The sequence below is a fragment of the Nothobranchius furzeri genome, chromosome 2 (assembly GCF_043380555.1).
Source record: "Nothobranchius furzeri strain GRZ-AD chromosome 2, NfurGRZ-RIMD1, whole genome shotgun sequence".
NCBI classification, from domain to species: domain Eukaryota; kingdom Metazoa; phylum Chordata; class Actinopteri; order Cyprinodontiformes; family Nothobranchiidae; genus Nothobranchius; species Nothobranchius furzeri.
Genome location: NC_091742.1, coordinates 64,467,388 through 64,487,791, shown reverse-complemented (window position 1 = coordinate 64,487,791; position 20,404 = coordinate 64,467,388). Strand labels below are relative to the sequence as shown.

Here is a 20,404-nt window from a genome sequence, read left to right as displayed (position 1 = left end):
TTCTTGTGAGTGTCTGACGGTGAGAGACAAGCAGCTACGTTTGTTTGAAGCCAAAAATCCAGGAACTCACCGCTGATCCACTTGGCCTCGGGGTCATGAGCATTGAACTCAGGTTTGAAAAGATCTTCCACACTCAGCCTGGACTTGCTGCTTCCCGGGAGCTCAGCTGGGGAGCAACAACAACAACAAAAACATTTTTATGGTGGATTTATCACCAAGGAACCAAACGATCTGTGTTGATCATTGACACAAAATTATTTAACAGAAGCAACCTACATTTTATAAGCTAACGTGTTTGCTTTTGGTTTTTGGGAGGAATCACACTTTCATAGAGATAACACACTATCTCCAAAAGGACCACAGATGGGATTTGAACCTGCAGCCTTCTGCAAACTTCCTCCATGCAGCTATATACCGTAAATCCTCTAATACAGGCCCGGGCCTGTATTTGACTCAAGCTCATCAAGCTCCAGGCCTTTATTGGAAGGAGGGCCAGTATTAGAGGCAGGCCTCTATTTCTATTTGAGCAAAATGAACTAATGGTTCGCTGGAGTTTTTGACAATTAAAATTGCGCCCATATTTTCAAAGTTAAACACATTTCTTTTAACAACGGTAGTTTCTGCTTCAGCCATCTCCCCCCTCCCCCTGCGCAGCGGCTGCAAACTCACTGATGCGCCTGCAGCCTCTCGGAGTTCCTGCTGCTCTAAACATTAAAATAATTATTTCATTTTCTGTTCCTCACTTCTGATGACCTTCAATGGTGTCTGTTTGTTGCAACCACCAGGTACAAAAACTAACTTGTTTTTATTTGACTATTTTTCTGTCCTGCCTGTTTATTATCTTCCTGCATCTCCTCTCAATCCTAAAGAAAAACTGCTACCTGGGTTCATATATATTCACCTCATGAGTTACCTTTGAACTGCAGTTCTAAAAGATCTACCGACCGCAAAAACAGCGGAGCGCTTGCTGTTTGGCGGCTGTATCAGTGATCAGTGCGTCGGAGGACAAGGTGATGCGCGCAGCGTCCCGCTCCACAGCATGCAGCGAAACACATCAGGCGCAAATAAAAGACAGAAAACATTAAAGGAAATGAACTGACATGAACGATCGCGTGTTAAATTAGTTTTTGAGGTGGCGACACCTGATTGTTACTGTGGCCGTGCTCAGGAGGCAGATCTACCGACCGCGAAAACAGCTGAGCACTCCCTGCTGTGATCTGTGCGTCGGAGGACAAGGTGAAGCGCCCCGCTCCACAGCAGCGATACACATCAGGCGCAAATAAAAGACAGAAAACATTAAAGGAAATGAACCGACATGAACGATCGCGTGTCAGAACCTACGGTCTGGCACTTGAGTTTTACCCCCAAAAAGAGAATGTGATCATACGATAATTCAATAGGGAGCGTGGTTTCACAGACGCGGAAGTGATAAGCGTCGGTGAAACGCCGGCTGATCTAGGAAACCCCCGAGCGTTCGAGCGTCAACGAAGTGACACGGAAATGCCGGGCTTTCCAGAAGTAAGTAAGATAACTTACTATGAGCTGATAGTTCGTTGGATTGATCGGTAGGTTGGAAACTCTGATCGTGAATCTGAAGAAACGATGACTGAGTGGTGAGCTGGAAAGGCGACTTCCGTTTATAGCCGCGGTTTGTGACGTAGGTGCGACGTGAAGGGAATCCCCGCGAGGGGCATGCTGGGAGTCCCTACTTCGCGGATTTTCACCTATCGCGGCCAGGTCTGGAACGCATCTGCCGCGATAAACGAGGGATTACTGTAGTTCATACACCCCCTACTGCTGCTCTCCAGAGTGTTCTGCAGCATAATCAGCACGTTCTCTTTGAACTTGATAGTGTAATGACCTGGCTGGGGTTGTAAGCCAGGTGCATTCTGGGTATTGTGTTATATGTGTTTCCTATCGTTCTGCTAGTTCCTATGTGCTGATTTGCGTGTTGTGTGAGTGTTATGTAAGCCACAGGGAAGGTGATGTGTGTTCTGTGGAGTGGGCTGAATTAGCATGGTTAACTGACACCGTGACTCTGTGTGGTAGGAGCGTGATAGAGGATCGTGTCTGTAGCGTTACAAAGCGTTGAAGAAAAAGCCTAATAAAGGTCTGCGTGAACCTCTACTGCCTCCTGCTGGTTGATTTGGGGACCATAACCCTGCCGCTGGGACGCTCGTACTGGCTTGTTACCACATTCCATCCGACCACAATAAGAGACCGGCCATTATTTACCTCCGCTGACTCCGACACCGGTCAGAATTGGAGACCCGGCCTTTAATTGAATACCGGCCTGTATTGGAGGATTTACGTAACTGAACATACGTCAGAAGTTTAGAGCAACACTAAAGAGTTTTTCACACTCTAAGCTATTGCTTTGAAACTGGTTTTAGTGGTTCTTGAGTCATAAAACTTCACATGGGAATGCACTCTGCCGCCCTCTGCTGACCAGTTACTGCTCTTGACAGTTTTGTGATTCAGGTAGGAGCACTAGGGGGACGTCGCTACCTGCTTAACAGATGTTAACTGTTTACTGCGCTGGTAGCTAATATAAAGGCTAGCAGTTCACTTTTTCAATTTGCCACCCGTTCACTCATTCGCTGCCAGCGTTTCTCACCGTTTTTACTGTTTTTTAAGAGTCACAGAACGTTGCGCGCTAGGATGATGTCGACACCAAAACAAAGCGGAGACTCACCTCTTACATCAGGAAGAATCCGCGTGTTTCGAGCGTTATCCGTTCTTTCATAATCCGTTGTTGAATTGTGATCGGCAGACGCTTTTCTGGTTTGCGCCTCACTTTTTTTACAGCAGCGGCCCAAAACGATCTCCTAACACATGGATTTTCTGCTTCCTGATTAAGTGACATGTGACGTACGCGGATGAAGATCGGCTTTAGAGCTTAGACGTTTGTTCTCACGGTGCGGGGGCTTGTTCCGACGCCCACACCGTGAAAAAATGCAAATGACGACTTTAGTCGTCAATGGCAGTTAATGAGTTAATAAAAAGAACAAAAAGTAGAAGCTGAAGGAAGCTGCAAAATCACAGGATGGTGACCTGACTTTGTTGCTAGTTGACTTGTAAGTGTAAGACTGTGGATCTTTTTACTTCAAGGTTTATTTTTGTATCAGTTGGCCTGTGTTAGCATTAGCTTGTGTTAGCATTAGTTCATTGTAGCACTAACTACAGCAGATTGCAGCAGAGTTGCTTACAAAAGTTGTAATTCTGATTAGTGAACCACATCAGAGTTGAGCTTCTGATGGCAGGATGTGGACATCTCTCCTCCAATTGGCTAATAGCAATGCGACTCTACCACTGACTCTTGTTTGCTCTGCAATGTGGATGCTTTATTTCCACAAATAACACAAGCCTGGAGGAGTTCTGCTGTGTGGTGGGGTTGCTAATGCTAACGACTAGCCAAGACGTTCTCCGTTGTTTGCTGGACGCTAAACCAACAACAGCCTTCCCTGTCGAGAGTCAAGATGGGTGAGTCCATGAATGTTAAATCACAGCGTGACGTAGATCTATCAGGCTTTTCTAATAATAGAGGGTCATTGTCTATTTTAGATCAGAAGCTAAGGCAAGAGATAGGTGTTGGAGACTATCTTCATGTTCAGCCTGCATGAAAAACTCTAAGTGATCGATTATAATCAGAAATATTCATTTAAAATTTGTTTTTCAGTGAACCACAACTTTAACGAGATCATATAATTGCTTTTATTTAGGAAAGATGTCGAAATTCAAAGTTGTATTTATAAAATAATTGGTGCAGGTTTTTGTGCCAACTTTGGTAACTACTACATAAGCATCAAAGGTGTTTTCTCTCATGTCTGAAAACTGTTGTTCAGAACTAAACAGATATCTGAGAAAAAAATTGCACTTCCTGTAAAATAGCATAAAATATGAAAATGTGAGCTGCAACTGTACCTCCAGAATGTTTTTAAAGCTAGCCTAAAGATATTATGAACATCTAACTGAAAGTTTCACACAGTAAAAACAAAAGAAAATGTAAGAATGATCTGAGTGTCAAACCAGTGTTTTGTTGCATGATGTTACCGTACCGGGCGTGAGGACGACCACCGACAAGGTGATGAGTGAACAGACGACCACGATGACCAACAGGGAGATGGCGATTCCCTTCCAGTTCCTCTGAGGGGGGCTGACGTCCACGAACTCCTGCAGACACAGTCAGAAAAACTGGTCAAATGCTAACTAACCTTCTGCTACAGGAGCATCACTGCAAATCTGCAGGATGGAGACATGAGAAGAGAAGGCGTTGATATGAGTGTCTGCCTAGTTAAAAGTGAAGAAATTAGACATGGAAATGATTCAGTTTGGTCCCAAAATGCCCAAATAATAATACAGGAATTTGCACAGAGGGGTGTAAAAATATCAGATGAAGGTGTCCCTAACAACGCATCAAACGTTCCCACTAAACACGCCCATCAGGATGGAAAAGATCTCAGCCACTTTGAAGGAGGGTTGATTTCTGGGGCGCAGAAGGAAGTGGCTGCAGACGGCTGGAAGCTAGTTCCAATCCCAACAGCGGCTAACGCGACATGTGAGGGAAAGGCGTGAGTGACAGGGAGGACGCTGTGGTCATCAGCACTCACCTAATGGCTGAGATGCTCGTGCATACGTGTGATGCAGAGGAGAGAGGCTAAACGACACGCCGTCTCGCTCTAATATGACATCTATAATAACAGTACGTTGCTTTAATTCCACCTCTACGAGCTGCGAGTCACAACCGTAACCTGAGCCGAGGCTTCTTTATTTGAGCTGTGAGCGTTGTTCATGAACACGAGTTACAACTGAGACAGAGGGGATTTTATTTCTACTGTTGCACATGCAAATGTGGCAAATGACTCATTTTAAGCTAGCTTACAATTTGGATAATGAAACCATTACACCTGTTCAGTTGGCTGTTTATGTAGTTTAAAAGATTAAAATGTCACAAAAAACAAAAACGCTGTTTCAGGTTTTCAAGTTTTTTTAAAGTGACAATGTGTAGTTTTACCGTCTTTAATCTCTGGAAATATCCATCAAAATGTTGTTGAAAAGGAATGAAATGATGCCCAGTTGTTGAAATATATAACCATAAAGATCGGGGGTCTCATTTACCAAACATTGCGTAGAATCCTTACTAAAACTGTACTTAAGCTCAGCAAAAAAAAAAAAAAGTACTTACACCAATTAGGTTTGTGATCTATCAAACATGGAGTACGCACAGCTGCACGCAATCTCCGCTTCATAAATCAGAGACTATCTAGAAAGGTTCTAAGCTGCTTTTTAGTCACATCCCGCCCTCACCACGCCCACTTACTGCCATAAATGGTCGATGCAAAGTGTCTTGTGGACCTCATGCATTTACATGAGCTGGCTTGTTGCAGCATTTCGATCACGACCGCAGATCAAGGAAACGCTATTTCACAGAAGCAGGAGTTGAGGTACTTGTGGGTGAGGTGGAGAAATGAAAGGAAGTGCTTTTGCAAAACAAATATGAGAAAATCCACGGAGTGGCACAGCGTTGCTGAAGCCGTCAATGCTGAGTTCTTCAGAGAGATCTGTGGCGGGTATAAAAAAAAATGGTCCAATCAGGATTCGATCCCCAGACTCCCAGGTGAAAGTCATGCGCGCTAACCAGTCAGCCAAACGGAGATCTCCCTTGTACAAGTAGCCAGGGCGCATCATCAATCGGGTCACAGTGACAGGACGCTCACTGTCACAGACGCATGATGTTCTGTCTCAATCTGTCCCCCTGCTGATATTCTGCATTCCGTATTCTGTGCTTCAGGCTGTGTGTGTGTGTGTGTGTGTGTGTGTGTGTGTGTGTGTGTGTGTGTGTGTGTGTGTGTGTGTGTGTGTATTGTGTGTGTGTGTGTGCACATGTGTGTGTGTGTGCGTGTGGGGGGGGTCTTGTTCTGTGTGAAAACGAAGCAGTACAAGTGATAATGCTGCAGGATTTCATAATTGTATCCTTCTCAGCAGCAGCACTGCAGGTGCTCTCCATGTCCAAAATGTGTGTAAGCCAGGTCCTTAGTCAACTTAAAGTTGCGCACATTTTTCCGCTAAGTTTTCTTTCATAAATCCCAAAGTTTGCATGGAAAGTTGCTTACGCAGTTTTCCGACCCCGTTTTGTGCATAAGCAAGCTTGACAAATGAGGCCCCGGGTCTAAAATGCATGGGAGCGGGTCTAAGTCTCTGGGCGATGCCATATAAGACGCCATGTTTCCTTCTATGGGAGCCCATAAGGACAAAACGGGTTTACTGATTTGTAACAAACATTTAGAAAACTTTCACCATTCATAAATGTTGTTTTACACATTTACCTCTCCACTCGTTGCCAGTGATGAAAGGGAATCTGATGTGCTTGTTATTTTGCTGAAGGCTGCGCTCCCAGGGATTTTTGACCCTAATGGCCATCCGTTGGTAAGGTCTTACTCAAACACAAAAATACCGCTTGCTTGCAATGATTTAGGTATCTACTGCCCCCTATCGCCAAAGTAAATACAATATCACTTTAAGGATAACACCTTTTGGATAGATAATTGAAACCAGGCAAACCTACTGTAAAAGATTACAAATGTTAACTAAATGTTGATAAACTGATCAATGTTTGACCAATTTGAAAGAAATCAGCAGAAGAAAATTACATTTCCAACAGTGTGGATCATCACATACAGCCGGATAGCCGTGATGCATCAGTCGCCTTTCTAAAAATACTCCTATCATCTAAATGAGAGTTTAGAAAGAATCTGCAATAAATGCACAACAACAACAAAAAAACAGTAAAACAGTCAAAAACAATGTCATCAGTCGTTAACATTACAGATGCAAAACTTTTCCACCATGCAGTTAATAGAATTTGCATTTCTAGGCAAACTCGCATCTGTCTCTGCACAAGTAAAGATGGGAGAACAAGGGCAAAACAAACAGGTGGCTGCCACATGCAGCCCAATTTTTTTATCCAAACATTCATTTAAAAAAACACTTTTATTTGCGCTGACTCCCTTTTGTTAACTCTGCAGCTCTTCAGTGCTTTTATAACACTACTGTCCAACCTTGTAAAACAATGCAATGCCGCAATTTTTTTTTCCCTTGGAAGAGTCCATTTCTGAGAAAAGGAAGTGGTATAATGTACCTTTAATCAAAGCAATTTTTAAATAACCAAATAAAAATGTTCTAGTTGGATTTACTAAACATAAAATAGTTTTGCTCCAAAATAAAAGACCAAAAGGAGCTTCCTTCCTGACTCACGATATTGTGGTTATTTGTTGTAACAAACCGGTCCAAGATCAGGAGCACAAACGTGTCCAGAACAATCCGTGTCACACCAGAAGCTGTCGAGGTGGAAACGTTTTAATCAAAGAAGCAGTGGGAGATGCTTGACACACACACACACACACACCTACACACACACACACACACACACACGCACACACACACACACACAAACACACACACCAGCGAGTCGTCCACTCCTCAGGAAGTGTCCGTGAGCTAATTCTTAGCACGAGCTCGGTCTGCTTCTTCAGACACGGCTCGCTGCAACTGTGTGTCCATCAGACGGTCATCGGTGGAAAGCAAAGCAGGCGAGGAAATGAAGTGTGTGTCTGTGTTTGCCGCTGTGTGTGCAGGACTGATTAAGGATTAAATGGACATTACAAAGAAAATAACCTAGTTCTGAGCAGGATTTCAGAACAGAAACTGGTACAGATTAGCCTAACTGCATCTTTAAACGTTGCTAATTAATCAGATTAACTAATGCGTACAGATTAGCCACACTTAAACCTGCAGTCTCATTTTGTTTGATAATGTAGTAAAAATACCAATCAGCCAGTATTATCATTTTAATGAAGATGCACCGAGTCAGATTTGAGGGTAAAAACCAATTTATAATTTTTTTTTTGATTGATAGATCTGACCACCTGATACTGGATGATTCGATATTTTTGTGATTAGGTACTGATTGTGATTCTGGAAGTAAAATCTTAAGAGGTCTGTGTCTATGAGAATTACATGAATTAGCGTTTAACGATGAAATGTTCACAAATTGAGAAAATTGTATTTATTTCAACGGTGTGTTCATGGTCGGAAAAAAAATGTAATCAAATCTCACAGATTTGTTTTCAGTGATCACATATTAAGGTGCTAAATAATGAAATTTGTACCTACTTTACAGCTAAATCAAAGTTTTTTTGTTTTTTTTACCGAACCTTAGTGCTTGAAATAAGGACTTTGCACCAGTTTTGTTCATGGCCAGCTGATGAATTCCCTTTGCAGTAATCGGTTGTTATCAGTGTAACTGGGGCATTTCCACCAGATGCGTATGCATCGCGTAACGTTCGCAAAACTTAGTACGCAGCAGCTAGCCGTCTTTATGGTGGATGGGTGCATCTCCCCCAGCTGCGATGCATTACATTTTGGAAGCATCCTAGAAGCGTAGGTACATGTTGTATATGCTTCGAGCTTTTATTACGCTCTACGCTTCCAAAACACATCAACCTCAGCAAATCAGATCGCCAGAGAGAAAGCCGAATGAGAAAGCAGTGTAGACAAGTCGTGTGCAGATTTCCAGCACCCCATAGCCAACAGAATAGAAAATAAACCACAGACCTTTTTGGATACATGCTGTCGTCCTTCTCCTTGCTTGTTACCACATGAACTGCAGAAATAACACATGATCTTGCAACTTCTTAGTGATTTTGTAACTCGTGGAAAAAGAAACGTGACGCGTTTCGCTTCGCATCTGAAACGCTCCTGGTGGGAAAGGAGCTTGTGCGTAAAACTCCTCTCTTACGTTACACGCTGGAATGAGAATTTCGACAAAACAGAGTTTTTTTGGCTTAGCAGCTATTGTCTTTATTATACCGATAGCAAGGTGAGACATAAGCTCCTCTCAAAACTCTCCAAAATGAAGCAAAAATAGTTTTTTTTTTCCTCTTAAAGACAGTTCTCTCCTCTTATCTGACGTCTCCATTCAAAATGACAAGTGTGGCTTTTAAACTGCAGTGAGAGCTCCGTTAACGCAACTGGTGTGAAACCAGAGATCTCCCAAGAGGGAGTGATTTTTAAACTGCTTCACATTAGTGGAGGCCTGACTAGTGTGAGGCATGCACAAAAGTAAATCAGGGGGTAATCCGAACCGGACAATATTTAACAGTACTGTTCTGAACTTTTTCCAGCCTAGAAATCAAAGATGTAGAATGTTTCACCACCAGTCCCAAACGTTTCCCAGAGGATTCTCCTAAACATGAAGTTGAACGATGGATGAATGAAGATTGTGTTTTTTTTATTATTGCTTTGAAGAATGAGTTACAACAACACTTCATTTCCCTCTGGGATTTTTGAATTTAGATTTCCTTGATCTAAAGTGGTATAGGCAGTCATAGCTGTGCAAGAAATAGAAAATTGGTATCAGCCATCAAAACCTGAATCAGCGTGTTTGATTATTATGATTATTATTACTCCTAATAATGATGATGATAATAACAATGAGCAAATAATAATGGTAATAAATACATTTTAACATCTGGAAAACACAGTAATGCTTCATTATTTGTGCACTTTTCCTATTTTCATTACTTTTAATAGATCATATCATGCCCAGTTTACAGAGAGAACTGCTGCTGCCAGGATGCTGCAACCCTATTTGATAGAATATAACGTTGTATGCTGATTTTAAAGCATTCAGTCAGATCCTGATGATAAATAGACTTTATAGCTTTATCTGACCAGCAAATCAACATAAAAGACAACTTATCCTCAGAAACCCTAGAAACAAGTGAGATTCTAATTAAAACCTGGATTGATAAATACAAGTTAAACTAATTAAGCCATGTAATGTCAATGCTGATACCAAAAATGCGTTCCAGAATATCAGATGAATAAATGATTGTATTTTACAGATAGATAAACATCTGAACCGATCCTAGTCGCCCCTGACGTCCTTGCCATGATGACTGATGAGTTCATCAAAACAAAGGTGATATTTCCGCTCTACCTCGTCCTGCTGCGAGTCTTTCGGCTTCTTCTTGGTCGAATCCTTAGACGCCGTCATTTTCCCGGAGCCACGGGCTGTTTCTGCAGCCTGAATCCTGAGAATCTCCCGGTTAATGACATCCAGAAACCTGTCGGCGCGACAATTTAGCCACGGGGTGTCAAGTTCACCGGAACTAGCGTTAACATCCGGTAGGAGCTTCAAAATAAAAGCCGGTCCGCTTTACCCGCTGTGGAGAGCTTCCTGATCAGCCTTGCCAAGTTAAATCGAGTTAATGTCCTTCTGGACCAATAGGCTAACGGTTAGCGTATGCTAAACCAATGCCAAAATGTATTGTTGCCACCCTAAAACAGCTTCATTATGTAATATGGTAAATGGCCTGTATTTGATGTGGCACAGTAGTTAATCCTGCGGTCCTGGAGTGCCGCTATCCAGCTGTTTTAGCTCCAACACATAGTTGATTAGTTGGTTCACCTGTTTACCAAGTTATCAAGCTCCGCTGAAGCCTGTGAATCACTTACTGATTTAAGAACTAGGAAAAAACAAAAATATGGTGAATAGTGGCACTCCAGGACGAAGATTGTCTACTTCTGATCAGGGGCGGCGTTAGGCCCGGCTACTTGGGCTCAAGCCCCGAATGTTTTATGAAAAGCCCCGGATCTCAAACGCGGAAGTAACATGCAGTACCAAAGTCCAACAGAGAGGGAGCAGCTGGCAGTAGTTTGTATACAGCCTGCCTGAGCCTCCACCACTGAAGAAGAAGCCCTTCAGCAGCCGGCTTCTTCCACACTCTGCCTGAAACGCACGAGTGAAGATGGACATAAGGACGTTTTTAGACAAAAAGTACAACGACAGAACCCCAGCTTTGATGAGACTGGTGTTGACTCAGGTTTGTGAGTCTTATTTGAAAATATTTGTTGTGCTGCTGGTTTGCCTAAAGTTAGCTTACTATCAGGTAAAGTTGATGGAGAAAGAAAGGGAATATTTACTATCATCTCACTCTAAACACCAACAGGAACTATACTCTGCCCTGAATATGCTTAATATGGAGCTTCAGATTAAAAACGATGTGGTACAAGACAAATACATATGGTGTTGACTGGTGCGTGTCACGTGTGTGTGTGTGTGTGCGCGCGCGTGTGTGTGTTAAGCCCCGAATCTTCTTCAGTCCTAAATCTGCCCCTGCTTCTGATATAGCGTCTTTGAGGATTCTACAGCCCCCCCAAGGCACTTCACAACACAATCAGTCATTCACCGCATGCACAAACACATTCACACACTGGAAGTGAAGAGCAACTGCTGCCCTGAGGCGCACTGATGGAGGCAAGCCAGCCGAACACTGGCGTCACCATACTCTCAGACAACCATCAGCAGGCAAAGCGGGTTAAGTGTCTTACCCAAGGACACAATGAGTGCAACAAATGGGGCTCAAACCTGCAACCCTTGGATTCAGGGAGGCACTCAGTGGGCACCTAACTCCTCTGCCACCATCGTTCCAATGTATGTGCTGGTTAATTTTGCTGTATTTGGTTTTAATTTAATTTATTTTAGCAATTTAAACATTTGTTGTGAAATATGAATACATCAATGCTTTTCCTGTTTAGAACAAAAATTTGTGCCTTTTAAAAAATAATTTATATGTCTGTGTGATTTTCTCTGAGTGTTTATTAGATGTAGTTTGCTATTTATTGGTCTTGAACCAATAACTACTCTGACACATGGGCGTAAATGTTTTTTGGGGGGGTCGGGGGGACATGTGCCTCCCACTTAGTCCCTCCACCATGTCCTGGGTCTGCCTGTAGATCTCCTCCTGGTTGGACGTGCCCGGAAAACCTCACCAGGGAGGAATCCAGGAGGCATCCTGACCAGATGCCTGAGCCACCTAAACTGGCTCCTCTCGATGTGGAGGAGCAGCGGGTCTACTCGGAGCCCCTCCCGAATGACCGAGTTTCTCACCCTATCTCTAAGGGAGAGCCCAGCCACTCTTCGGAGAAAACTCATTTTGGCCGCTTGTATCCGCGATTTCGTTCTTTCGGTCACTACCCAAAGCTCATGACCATAGGTGAGGGTAGGAACGTAGATCGATCGGTAAATCGAGAGCTTCGCCTTCTGACTCAGCTCTCTCTTCACCACGACAGACCGGTACAACGCCCGCATCACTGCAGATGCAGCACCAATCCGCCTATCGATCTCACGCTCCCTCACTTGTGAACAGGACCCTGAGATACTTAAACTCCTCCACTTGGGCAGCACCTCATCCCTGACCCGGAGAAGGCATTCTACCCTTTTCCAAATCAAGACCATGGTCTCAGATTTAGAGGAGCTGATTCTCATCCCAGCTGCTTCACACTCGGCTGCGAACCGCTCCAGCGAAAGCTAGAGATCACGTTCTGATGAAGCCAACAGGACCACATCATCTGCAAAAAGCAGAGACCTGATCCTCAGACCACCAACACAGATGCCCTCCACACCTTGGCTGCGCCTAGAAATCCTGTCCATAAAGGTTATGAACAGAATCGGTGACAAAGGGCAGCCTTGGCGGAGTCCAACTATCACTGGGAATGAGCCCGACTTACTGCCGGCAAAGCGGACCAAGCTCTGACACCGGTCATACATGGACCTAACAGACCGTATCAGTGGGCCTGGTACCCCATGCTCCCAGAGTACCCCCCACAGGGCCCCCCGAGGGACGCGGTCAAACGCCTTCTCCAAATCCACAAAACACATGTAGACTGGTTGGGCAAATTCCCACGCACCCTCCAGGATCTCCCTAAGGGTATGGAGCTGGTACAGTGTTCCACGGCCAGGACGAAAACCACAGATTGGTCCTCCTGAATCTGAGGTTCAACAATCCGACGGACCCTCCTATCCAGAACCCCTCAATAGACCTTACCAGGAAGGCTCAGGAGTGTGATCCCCCTGTAGTTGGAACACACCCTGCGGTCCCCCTTTTTAAATAAGGGGACCACCACTCCGGTCTGCCAGTCCAGCGGGACTGCCCCCGATGTCCACACGATATTGCAGAGATGCGTCAGCCAACACAGCCCCACAACATCCAGAGCCTTAAGGAACTCCAGGCGGATCTCATCCATCCCTGGAACCTTGCCACAGAGGAGCTTTTTAACCACCTGAGCACCAGAGATTTGAGAGGCCAACCCAAAGTCCCCAGACTCTGCTTCCTCACTGGAAGACGTGTTGGTGGGATTGAGGAGGTCTTTGAAGTATTCTGCCCACCGATCCACAACGTCCTGAGTAGAGGTCAGCAGCACACCGTCCCCACTATAGATAGTGTTGGTAGCGAAGGGGCTCAAAGTAGAGCCGCTGTTTGTCCGGTGCTGACAGTAGAGGTGGGGGGATTATATGCCAAGTGTGATGCCCTAAAAAGGGATTGTTTGAAATGGCTCATTTTAGGCCCATAATTCCTGAAACAAAACACTGAAAGAAAATGTATGTACAGCCGTTTTCCACGTTTGGAGTGTTTTAAAAAGCAGTAAAGTCCAACATATTAGCACTAAATGATGCAAAGGGTTCGTTTTGCATAATACGTCTCCATTTTTTTTCTTGCCTCTAAACAACATTCAAACATAGTATGGGTATAAATATATTGTAGAGATAAAACAAATGTAATAACGTGGTTCTCTCTCTTGTCTAAAACGTCTGCCAATAACACGTTTCCACTGCACTTCTGCTCTTTTCTGGGTCCTACATTCATAACACACTTGCATATTTAGCAACAGAACACAACTGGTGTGAGAGGTTCTCTGCTCAAAAACATCAAAGAAGGAGAAACATCTTCAACTTTAAAACAAACTGCTAGAGTCCCAAAAAGAAAAACACCATCTGAGGTTACGAACAACAAAAGACTTTAGACCTAGAAAGCAGCAACTGGTGTTTAACGCTCTCATCTCCTTTGGCAATGCGGGTTTCCGATTCCAGCAGAAGCGTCTCAGGAAAGATACCCGAGGGGAGTGATGATTATTCCGGGACTTTGTTTGCATTCAAATCCTAGCTTGTACGGTAGATTAGCCATAACAGCTTTAAATATAATATATCGTTTCACCTTTTGGTGAAACATCCACTCTGTTTTTAACACAACTGTCCAATGAAAAAGCATTGTTAGCGAAAAGGATGCTCCGATTCATTGGTTCATTTTTACTCAGACTAATCATGATGCCAAGATACTTTATTTTCTACGCTCCAGCCCAAATGGAGTTTAAGAACCATCATCTGAGATTTGAACGAGCTAAATCTCATCCTGAGCTGAAACATCATGAAATACCAATAGAACGGCATCAAAAAGCTTTAGAATAAGTGATGACAAAGGATCTGGTCGTTCCAGCCTGGCTGTCATGTTAAAACAACTCCATCCTCCTAATCCACAGAAATTCTTGTTCGTTTGAGTTTCCAAATCTAAATTTTAGCGTTACGTTTGTAAATAGCCTGTGGTATTGGCTATTTTTGAACTAGCTGTTAGCTTATCATACTCTATTTCACTGAATCAAGGCTTATCATGAATGTCTTTGTGAATAACACAGTTATGAACTTTTACACAAATTCAGACCTGAAAATCATTTATTTACGGTGAAACTACATTAATGTATAGGAAACCTGTCGTTGTACTTTTAATAATCTGAAGGAGAGGGTAAAGATGTTGATGTGACTGAAAATTCATTGAACGTTATAGAATCAGGTGGAAGAATAAAGAAAAACGGCGACAGGATAAAAACCCAAGAGCTTTAGGTAGGACTCTCATCCCATCATTAAATATTTAACACATGAAATAAGAGTCAATTGAAAATGATCTCTCCCCGTTTGACCTCTGCTAGATTTTGAAAAAGTTCCCTCCTGCCCAAAAGGCACGAGTTCTCCCAGCAGATTTAATCAATTTTGCCTCAAATTCATGCTAAATGCTAGAATTAACAACAAGTTTATGCAATTTAATGTTTATTACTGCTTACTGAGACTTTTCCTGTTAATTAAAAGTACTTCTGAGTGTCAGGACTTCTCCAAAACCTCAGAACCACATTACCTTGGACTGAAAAAGCTCTGGGATTTAAACAGAAAGTAATTTTCCACATGTTAAAGAAAAGCGTGTATCTAATCAGAGCTGATTTCCACCTGGGGTGCCAGGTGAATGTAATTAACCTGCTGCCTGGATAAAAACCTGCAGGGTTCTGTGTCTGGACCTGCTGACTGATGTTCAGATGATAAAGGAAGTGGGTTAATTGACCCAATAGGATATTCCTGGGATTTAAATGCAGTTATTGCTATATAGAGAAAATGCTGCTTCTTCCTGATTTAATGGAAAGCCTGAGGACGTGCCCAAGTGAAACTTTATAAAATGGCTTTTTTAGAAACAAGACATGTAATGGCTCTTTTTAAAAGTGATGTAGAATACAAATTGTTTGTACAGAAATGTCAAAATGATTTTATCCCTTACATGTTTATTCTGTTTTTGTAATTTAAACATTTACAATTTCCTTTTCAGACCAAAAAAAAAGGACATTTTAAACCTATTTCATTTATTACAGGAATAAAAAATATCCTAAACAACCTGCAGCCTCATTTATAAAGCTTGCTTACGCACAAAACGGGGCCGGAAAACTGCGTAAGCAACTTTCCACGCAAGCTTTGGGATTTATGAAAGAAAACTTAGCGGAAAAATGTGCACAACTTTAAGTCGACTAAGGACCTGGCTTACGCACATTTTGGACATGCTGAGAAGGATAAAATTATGAAATCCTACAGCATTATCACTTGTACTGCTTCGTTTTCACACAGAACAAGACCCCCCACACGCACACACGCACACACACACACACACACACAGCCAGAAGCGCAGAATACGGACAGGGGGACAGATTGAGACAGAATGTCATGCGTCTGTGGCAGTGTGTGCGTCCTGTCACTACGGCCCGATTGATCATGCGCCCTGCCTACTTGGACAAGGGAGATATCCGTTTGGGTGACTGGTTAGTGCGTGTGACTTTCACCTGGGAGTCTGGGGATTGAATCCTGATTGGACCATTTTTTTTATACCCGCCACAGATCTCTCTGAAGAACTCAGCATTGACGGCTTCAGCAACGTTGTGCCACTTTGTTGATTTTCTCTTATTTGTTTTGCAAAAGCACTTCCTTTCATTTCTCCACCTCACCCACAGGTACTTAATCTTCTGCTTCTGTGAAATTGAGCTTCCTTGATCTGCCTTGATCTACGGTCGCCATGTCATTGGCGGAGCGCTGCAACAGCCGGCTTATGTTTATGCATGAGATGCACGAGGCACTTTGCATTGACTATTTATGGCAGTAAGTGGGCGTGGTGAGGGCGGGATGTGACTAAAAAGCAGCTGAGAACCTTTCTCGTTAGTTTCTGATTTATGAAGCAGAGATTGCGTGCAGCTGTGCATACTCCATGTTTGAAAGATCACAAACCTACTTGGCGTAAGTACTTTTTTTTTTTGCTGAGGTTAAGTACGGTTTTAGTAAGGATTCTACGCAATGTTTGGTAAATGAGACCCCTGGTCCTGTGTGAAAAAGTGTTTGATCCCTAAATCTAATAACTGGCTGTAACAGTCTTCGTAGTAATGAGTCACCCGTTTGAAGGTCAAAGGTCAGCAAGCACAATTTATGGGTCCATTAATTACAGCAAGGTTGTCGCAGGGCATCTTTTTCTGATTTAGAACATTTTATTTTTGTTATAAATTTATTACTGAAGCACACCTCTGTGTGCAGATCCAAAAAAGGAGAGGCTGCTCGCCATATTAAACATTATAAACCTCTTAACGTTTACAAAATAATTCAAACTGAATCTAATTAAATTCTGATCACAATATCTATCAGAATGTGGTTAAAGCTAGCTGGTCTTGAACGCAATACAGTCACGAAACACTCACCCCTCCCTCGGCCGGAAACCTGCACTTCCAGAGGAAAAGAGAACACTAAACTGCTGAAAAACTAGTTCATGCATTTATTACATCAAGACTGGATTACTGTAATTCATTACTCTCAGGAAGTCCACAGAATGTAGTTAAAAGTCTTCAGCTTGTCCAAAATGCTGCAGCTAGAGTTCTGATGAGAATTAAAAAGAGAGCTCATATCTCTCCTGTCTTAGCTTCCCTACATTGGCTACCTGTTAAATTCAGAATAGATTTTAAGATCCTTCTTCTCACATATAAAGCTCTTAATAATCAAGGTCCATCATACATCAGTGATCTGATTGTTCCATACGTTCCTAACCGAGCACTTCACTCTCAGACTGCAGGTCTATTGGTGGTTCCCAGAATATCTAAAATTAGGATGGGAGGCAGATCTTTTAGTTATCAGGCTCCTCTCCTGTGGAACCAGCTCCCAGTCTTAGTCCGTGAGGCAGACACCTTGTCTACTTTTAAGACTAGGCTTAAAACATTTTTATTTGATAGGGCTTATGGTTAAAATCTGTTAGCCTAAATCTGGACAAGTGGGGGAGTAGAGGGAGGTGGAGTGTACAGTCGATAAAGACTGCTCTCCCTTGCCCTGCCTCCAACATGCCTACATCTTAATAGGAGTTATCTCTGTAGTTATGCTGCTATAGGCTTAGACTGCTGGAGGATACAATGACCACTTCTCTCACTCTACTGCTTTCTTCTAAAGTCTGCTCTTTAACTGTACTATTTTCTGCAATTTCAGCTGTTAACTTTATTTTCTCTGTAAGTGTTTTTCTCCCCAGAAGAAGCTACAACGACGTTCTGCTGAGCTGTGGTGGCCTCATGGAGGGGGCCATCGACTAGCACACTGCTGCTAACCACTAAAACATTCTCCGTCTCCTGATAATGGCTTTTTGCTTTCCTTGACGTTGGATGTGCTAATACTAGTTTATCCATTTAATTATAGATTCACTAGGATAAATACAATAAAGTTTATCTTTCACCAAATAGAATATTTACTAAGAAATCACAATGTAACCATAGACACATTACTAGTCTTTGTGAGTGTGCGTGCGTGCGTGCGTGCGTGTGTGTGTGTGTGTGTGTGTGTGTGTGTGTGTGTGTGTGTGTGTGTGTGTGTGTGTGTGTGTGTGTGTGTGTGTGCGCGTGTGTGTGTCTGCTCTGTCTTCTCGATCCCCAGTGAGTCGTGGAGGATGGCTGCTTATACTGAGCCAGGATTCTCTGGAGGTTTCTTCCTGTTAAAAGGGAGTTTTCCTCTCCACTGTCGCTTTATGCTTGCTTAGTATGAGGATTGCTGTAAAGTCACTGACACTAGTCAGTGACTTGATGCAATTTGGTGGGTTCCTTATATAGGAAAAATTATTTCTGATTGGCTTAATGAACTGTCCTGAATTGGAATGTTTATTATGTGAAGTGCCTTGTGACGACTCTTGTCGTGATTTAGCGCTTTATAAATAAACTTGAATTGAAATTGAATTGAATTAAACATCAGTCGCTGTTTTCTATGTCCAAAAGTCTTTAGTTGTCTGTGACCACAAATGGTGTTTATCTTTTTGGGACTCTGGTTGTTTGCCCTAAAGTAGAAGTGGTAGCAGCCGGCTGTTTCTCCTTCTCTGATGTTATTGAGTGGAGAACCTCTCACACCAGGGATGCTCTACATGGGGGCGTGATGAATGGTGGACCCAGGGAAGTGCGGCTGTTCAACGAGACAGACATCTGGATGGTTCAATAGTTGTTTTTGGTCTGAAACGTGTTATTGGTGGAGGTTTTTGGATAACTGTGAGAAAAACACTTTATTTTCCATTTCTTTTTCATCTCAACAATAAGAGGCGTGAACCAAATGTTTTAAGCTAGTTTGTGTTCAGTGGCGATTGGTGATTTGTTTTTTGGTGGGGTGCATTTATGCCATCTGTAGATGTTAGATGCGCTAACCACATGTCACCACTAGGGGGTGCTAAATTACCATTCTTACAACATAATCCACATTTTACCTCAACAATGATGCTTAAAAAAAGGCTGAAAAAAGCTAAATACACACATCGAAGAAAAACTCAGCGATTTAACCACTTTTAAACCCAGAAATGAAGATTTCAACTACTCAGTTTTCTGTTCACGGCTGGCATGGAAAGCGCACCAACCAATCTCCAAAGCTGATTTAACTGCAGCGTAGCAACACGCTCAAGTCGGAGTAGCTGCTTCAGTGTTTATCTTTCCTCCCCGACACACTGACTCACCTGCGTGGTCAAGCTGCTGAAATGCTCTTCATGTTCGGCAGAATTTATCTATATGAGCAACTGTTGTCTGTGATGACGATGAAAAGAATACGGATGAACTCCTTCTTCAGCTCAGAGCCCAACCCCAGAGATGCAGGCATGTGGCTGGAACAGGTGAGCATCTTGGTAAACCAGAGTGGAGCAAACTGAGCTTGAAATATTTAGTTTTTATGCACTTTTTCTGCTCCATGAATGATAATAAGTGAGATATTTTCATTGAAGGTAAATACAATTTTTTTAATTTAATTTTTTGTTGGCCTGTGAAAAAAAAGATTTAACCTACTTTAAAACAGATAGATGAATAGAAGAGAGAATCCCTTTTTATTGTCCCTCAGTGGGGAAAGCTTGGTGTCAAAGCAGCAATAACAGTCATTACAGGAGCAAAAGAAGAGTAAGAAATAATAAAGAGTAAACAACAAGAAAACATACAATAGAAATACTTAAAAGATTCAAAATAAAGAAATTGCTGAATATTTTTATATTTTAAGGAACAATAATGAAAAAACTGAGACATAATAAGTAGGAAATACCACTGATGTGCGTTTTATTTAAAACCGACTCACTCGTGTGTAATTTGGTTATTCCACATTCAGTGTTACTGCACAAATTTGTTTGTTTCTAAATGAAAAGGTTCAAAGTTCTATATCTGTAGATAAAGGAAAATGTGCACATTTGCTGTCACTTTTTCAAAAAATATTGAGTTTGTCCCAGTTCTTCATTTTGGCCCAGTGGGCAGGTGGATGGTAAAGATTGCTGCGCCCGAGAGTACTGTTTGTTTCCCAAATTTGTTACAACAGTTTTAACCTTCCAACATAACTCCATTTCTATCCTAACTCAGAGCTGTGAAGCAGGGGAAGCTGGGAGGTACACGATGGAAGATGTAGAAGGAGAACAAGGACTTTAACCCAAAAATAAAAAATGGGTCAAGGTTGAGTTAGCGACCCATTAACCAGCCTGAGGACAGCTGAGCTTTAGCCTCCTGAGCATCTGGAGAACACCAGTTACCACCCACATTCCTCCAGGACTCCACTCGATTTGGAATAACTGAGACGGGAATGTCGTTAACTGGAACAAGTTATGAATAGAAAAAACAAATTAAAAAAAACCAAACATTTTTGGAGTTTTGATGGTATTATGATTGCTGACCAGTAAAAATTCATGTAGAAAAATTTGCGTGAAAAGGTTGTGAACAGACTGTAATTGTAGTGTTA

At 42.6% G+C, this 20,404-nt stretch overlaps 1 protein-coding gene across 7 annotated transcripts in view; it reads right to left on the bottom strand.

The window, feature by feature from the left end:
* Positions 1 to 20,404, bottom strand: part of LOC107396538 (inactive dipeptidyl peptidase 10) — a 129,563-nt gene that overhangs the window by 82,852 nt on the left and 26,307 nt on the right. For 6 of the 7 annotated variants that reach the window (XR_008560689.2, XM_054736751.2, XM_054736749.2 and 3 more), the window contains exons 2-3: positions 4,059 to 4,173; positions 71 to 166 (exon numbers count right to left, since the gene is read on the bottom strand). Coding sequence is in view for 6 of the 7 variants with exons in the window: in XM_054736751.2 (XP_054592726.2) it covers positions 71 to 166; positions 4,059 to 4,173 (211 nt within the window). In the remaining variant the exon portion in view is untranslated. Of the gene's footprint in view, positions 1 to 70; positions 167 to 4,058; positions 4,174 to 10,000; positions 10,501 to 20,404 lie in introns of those variants that run through there. The other variant, XM_054736750.2, reaches the window with a different exon arrangement.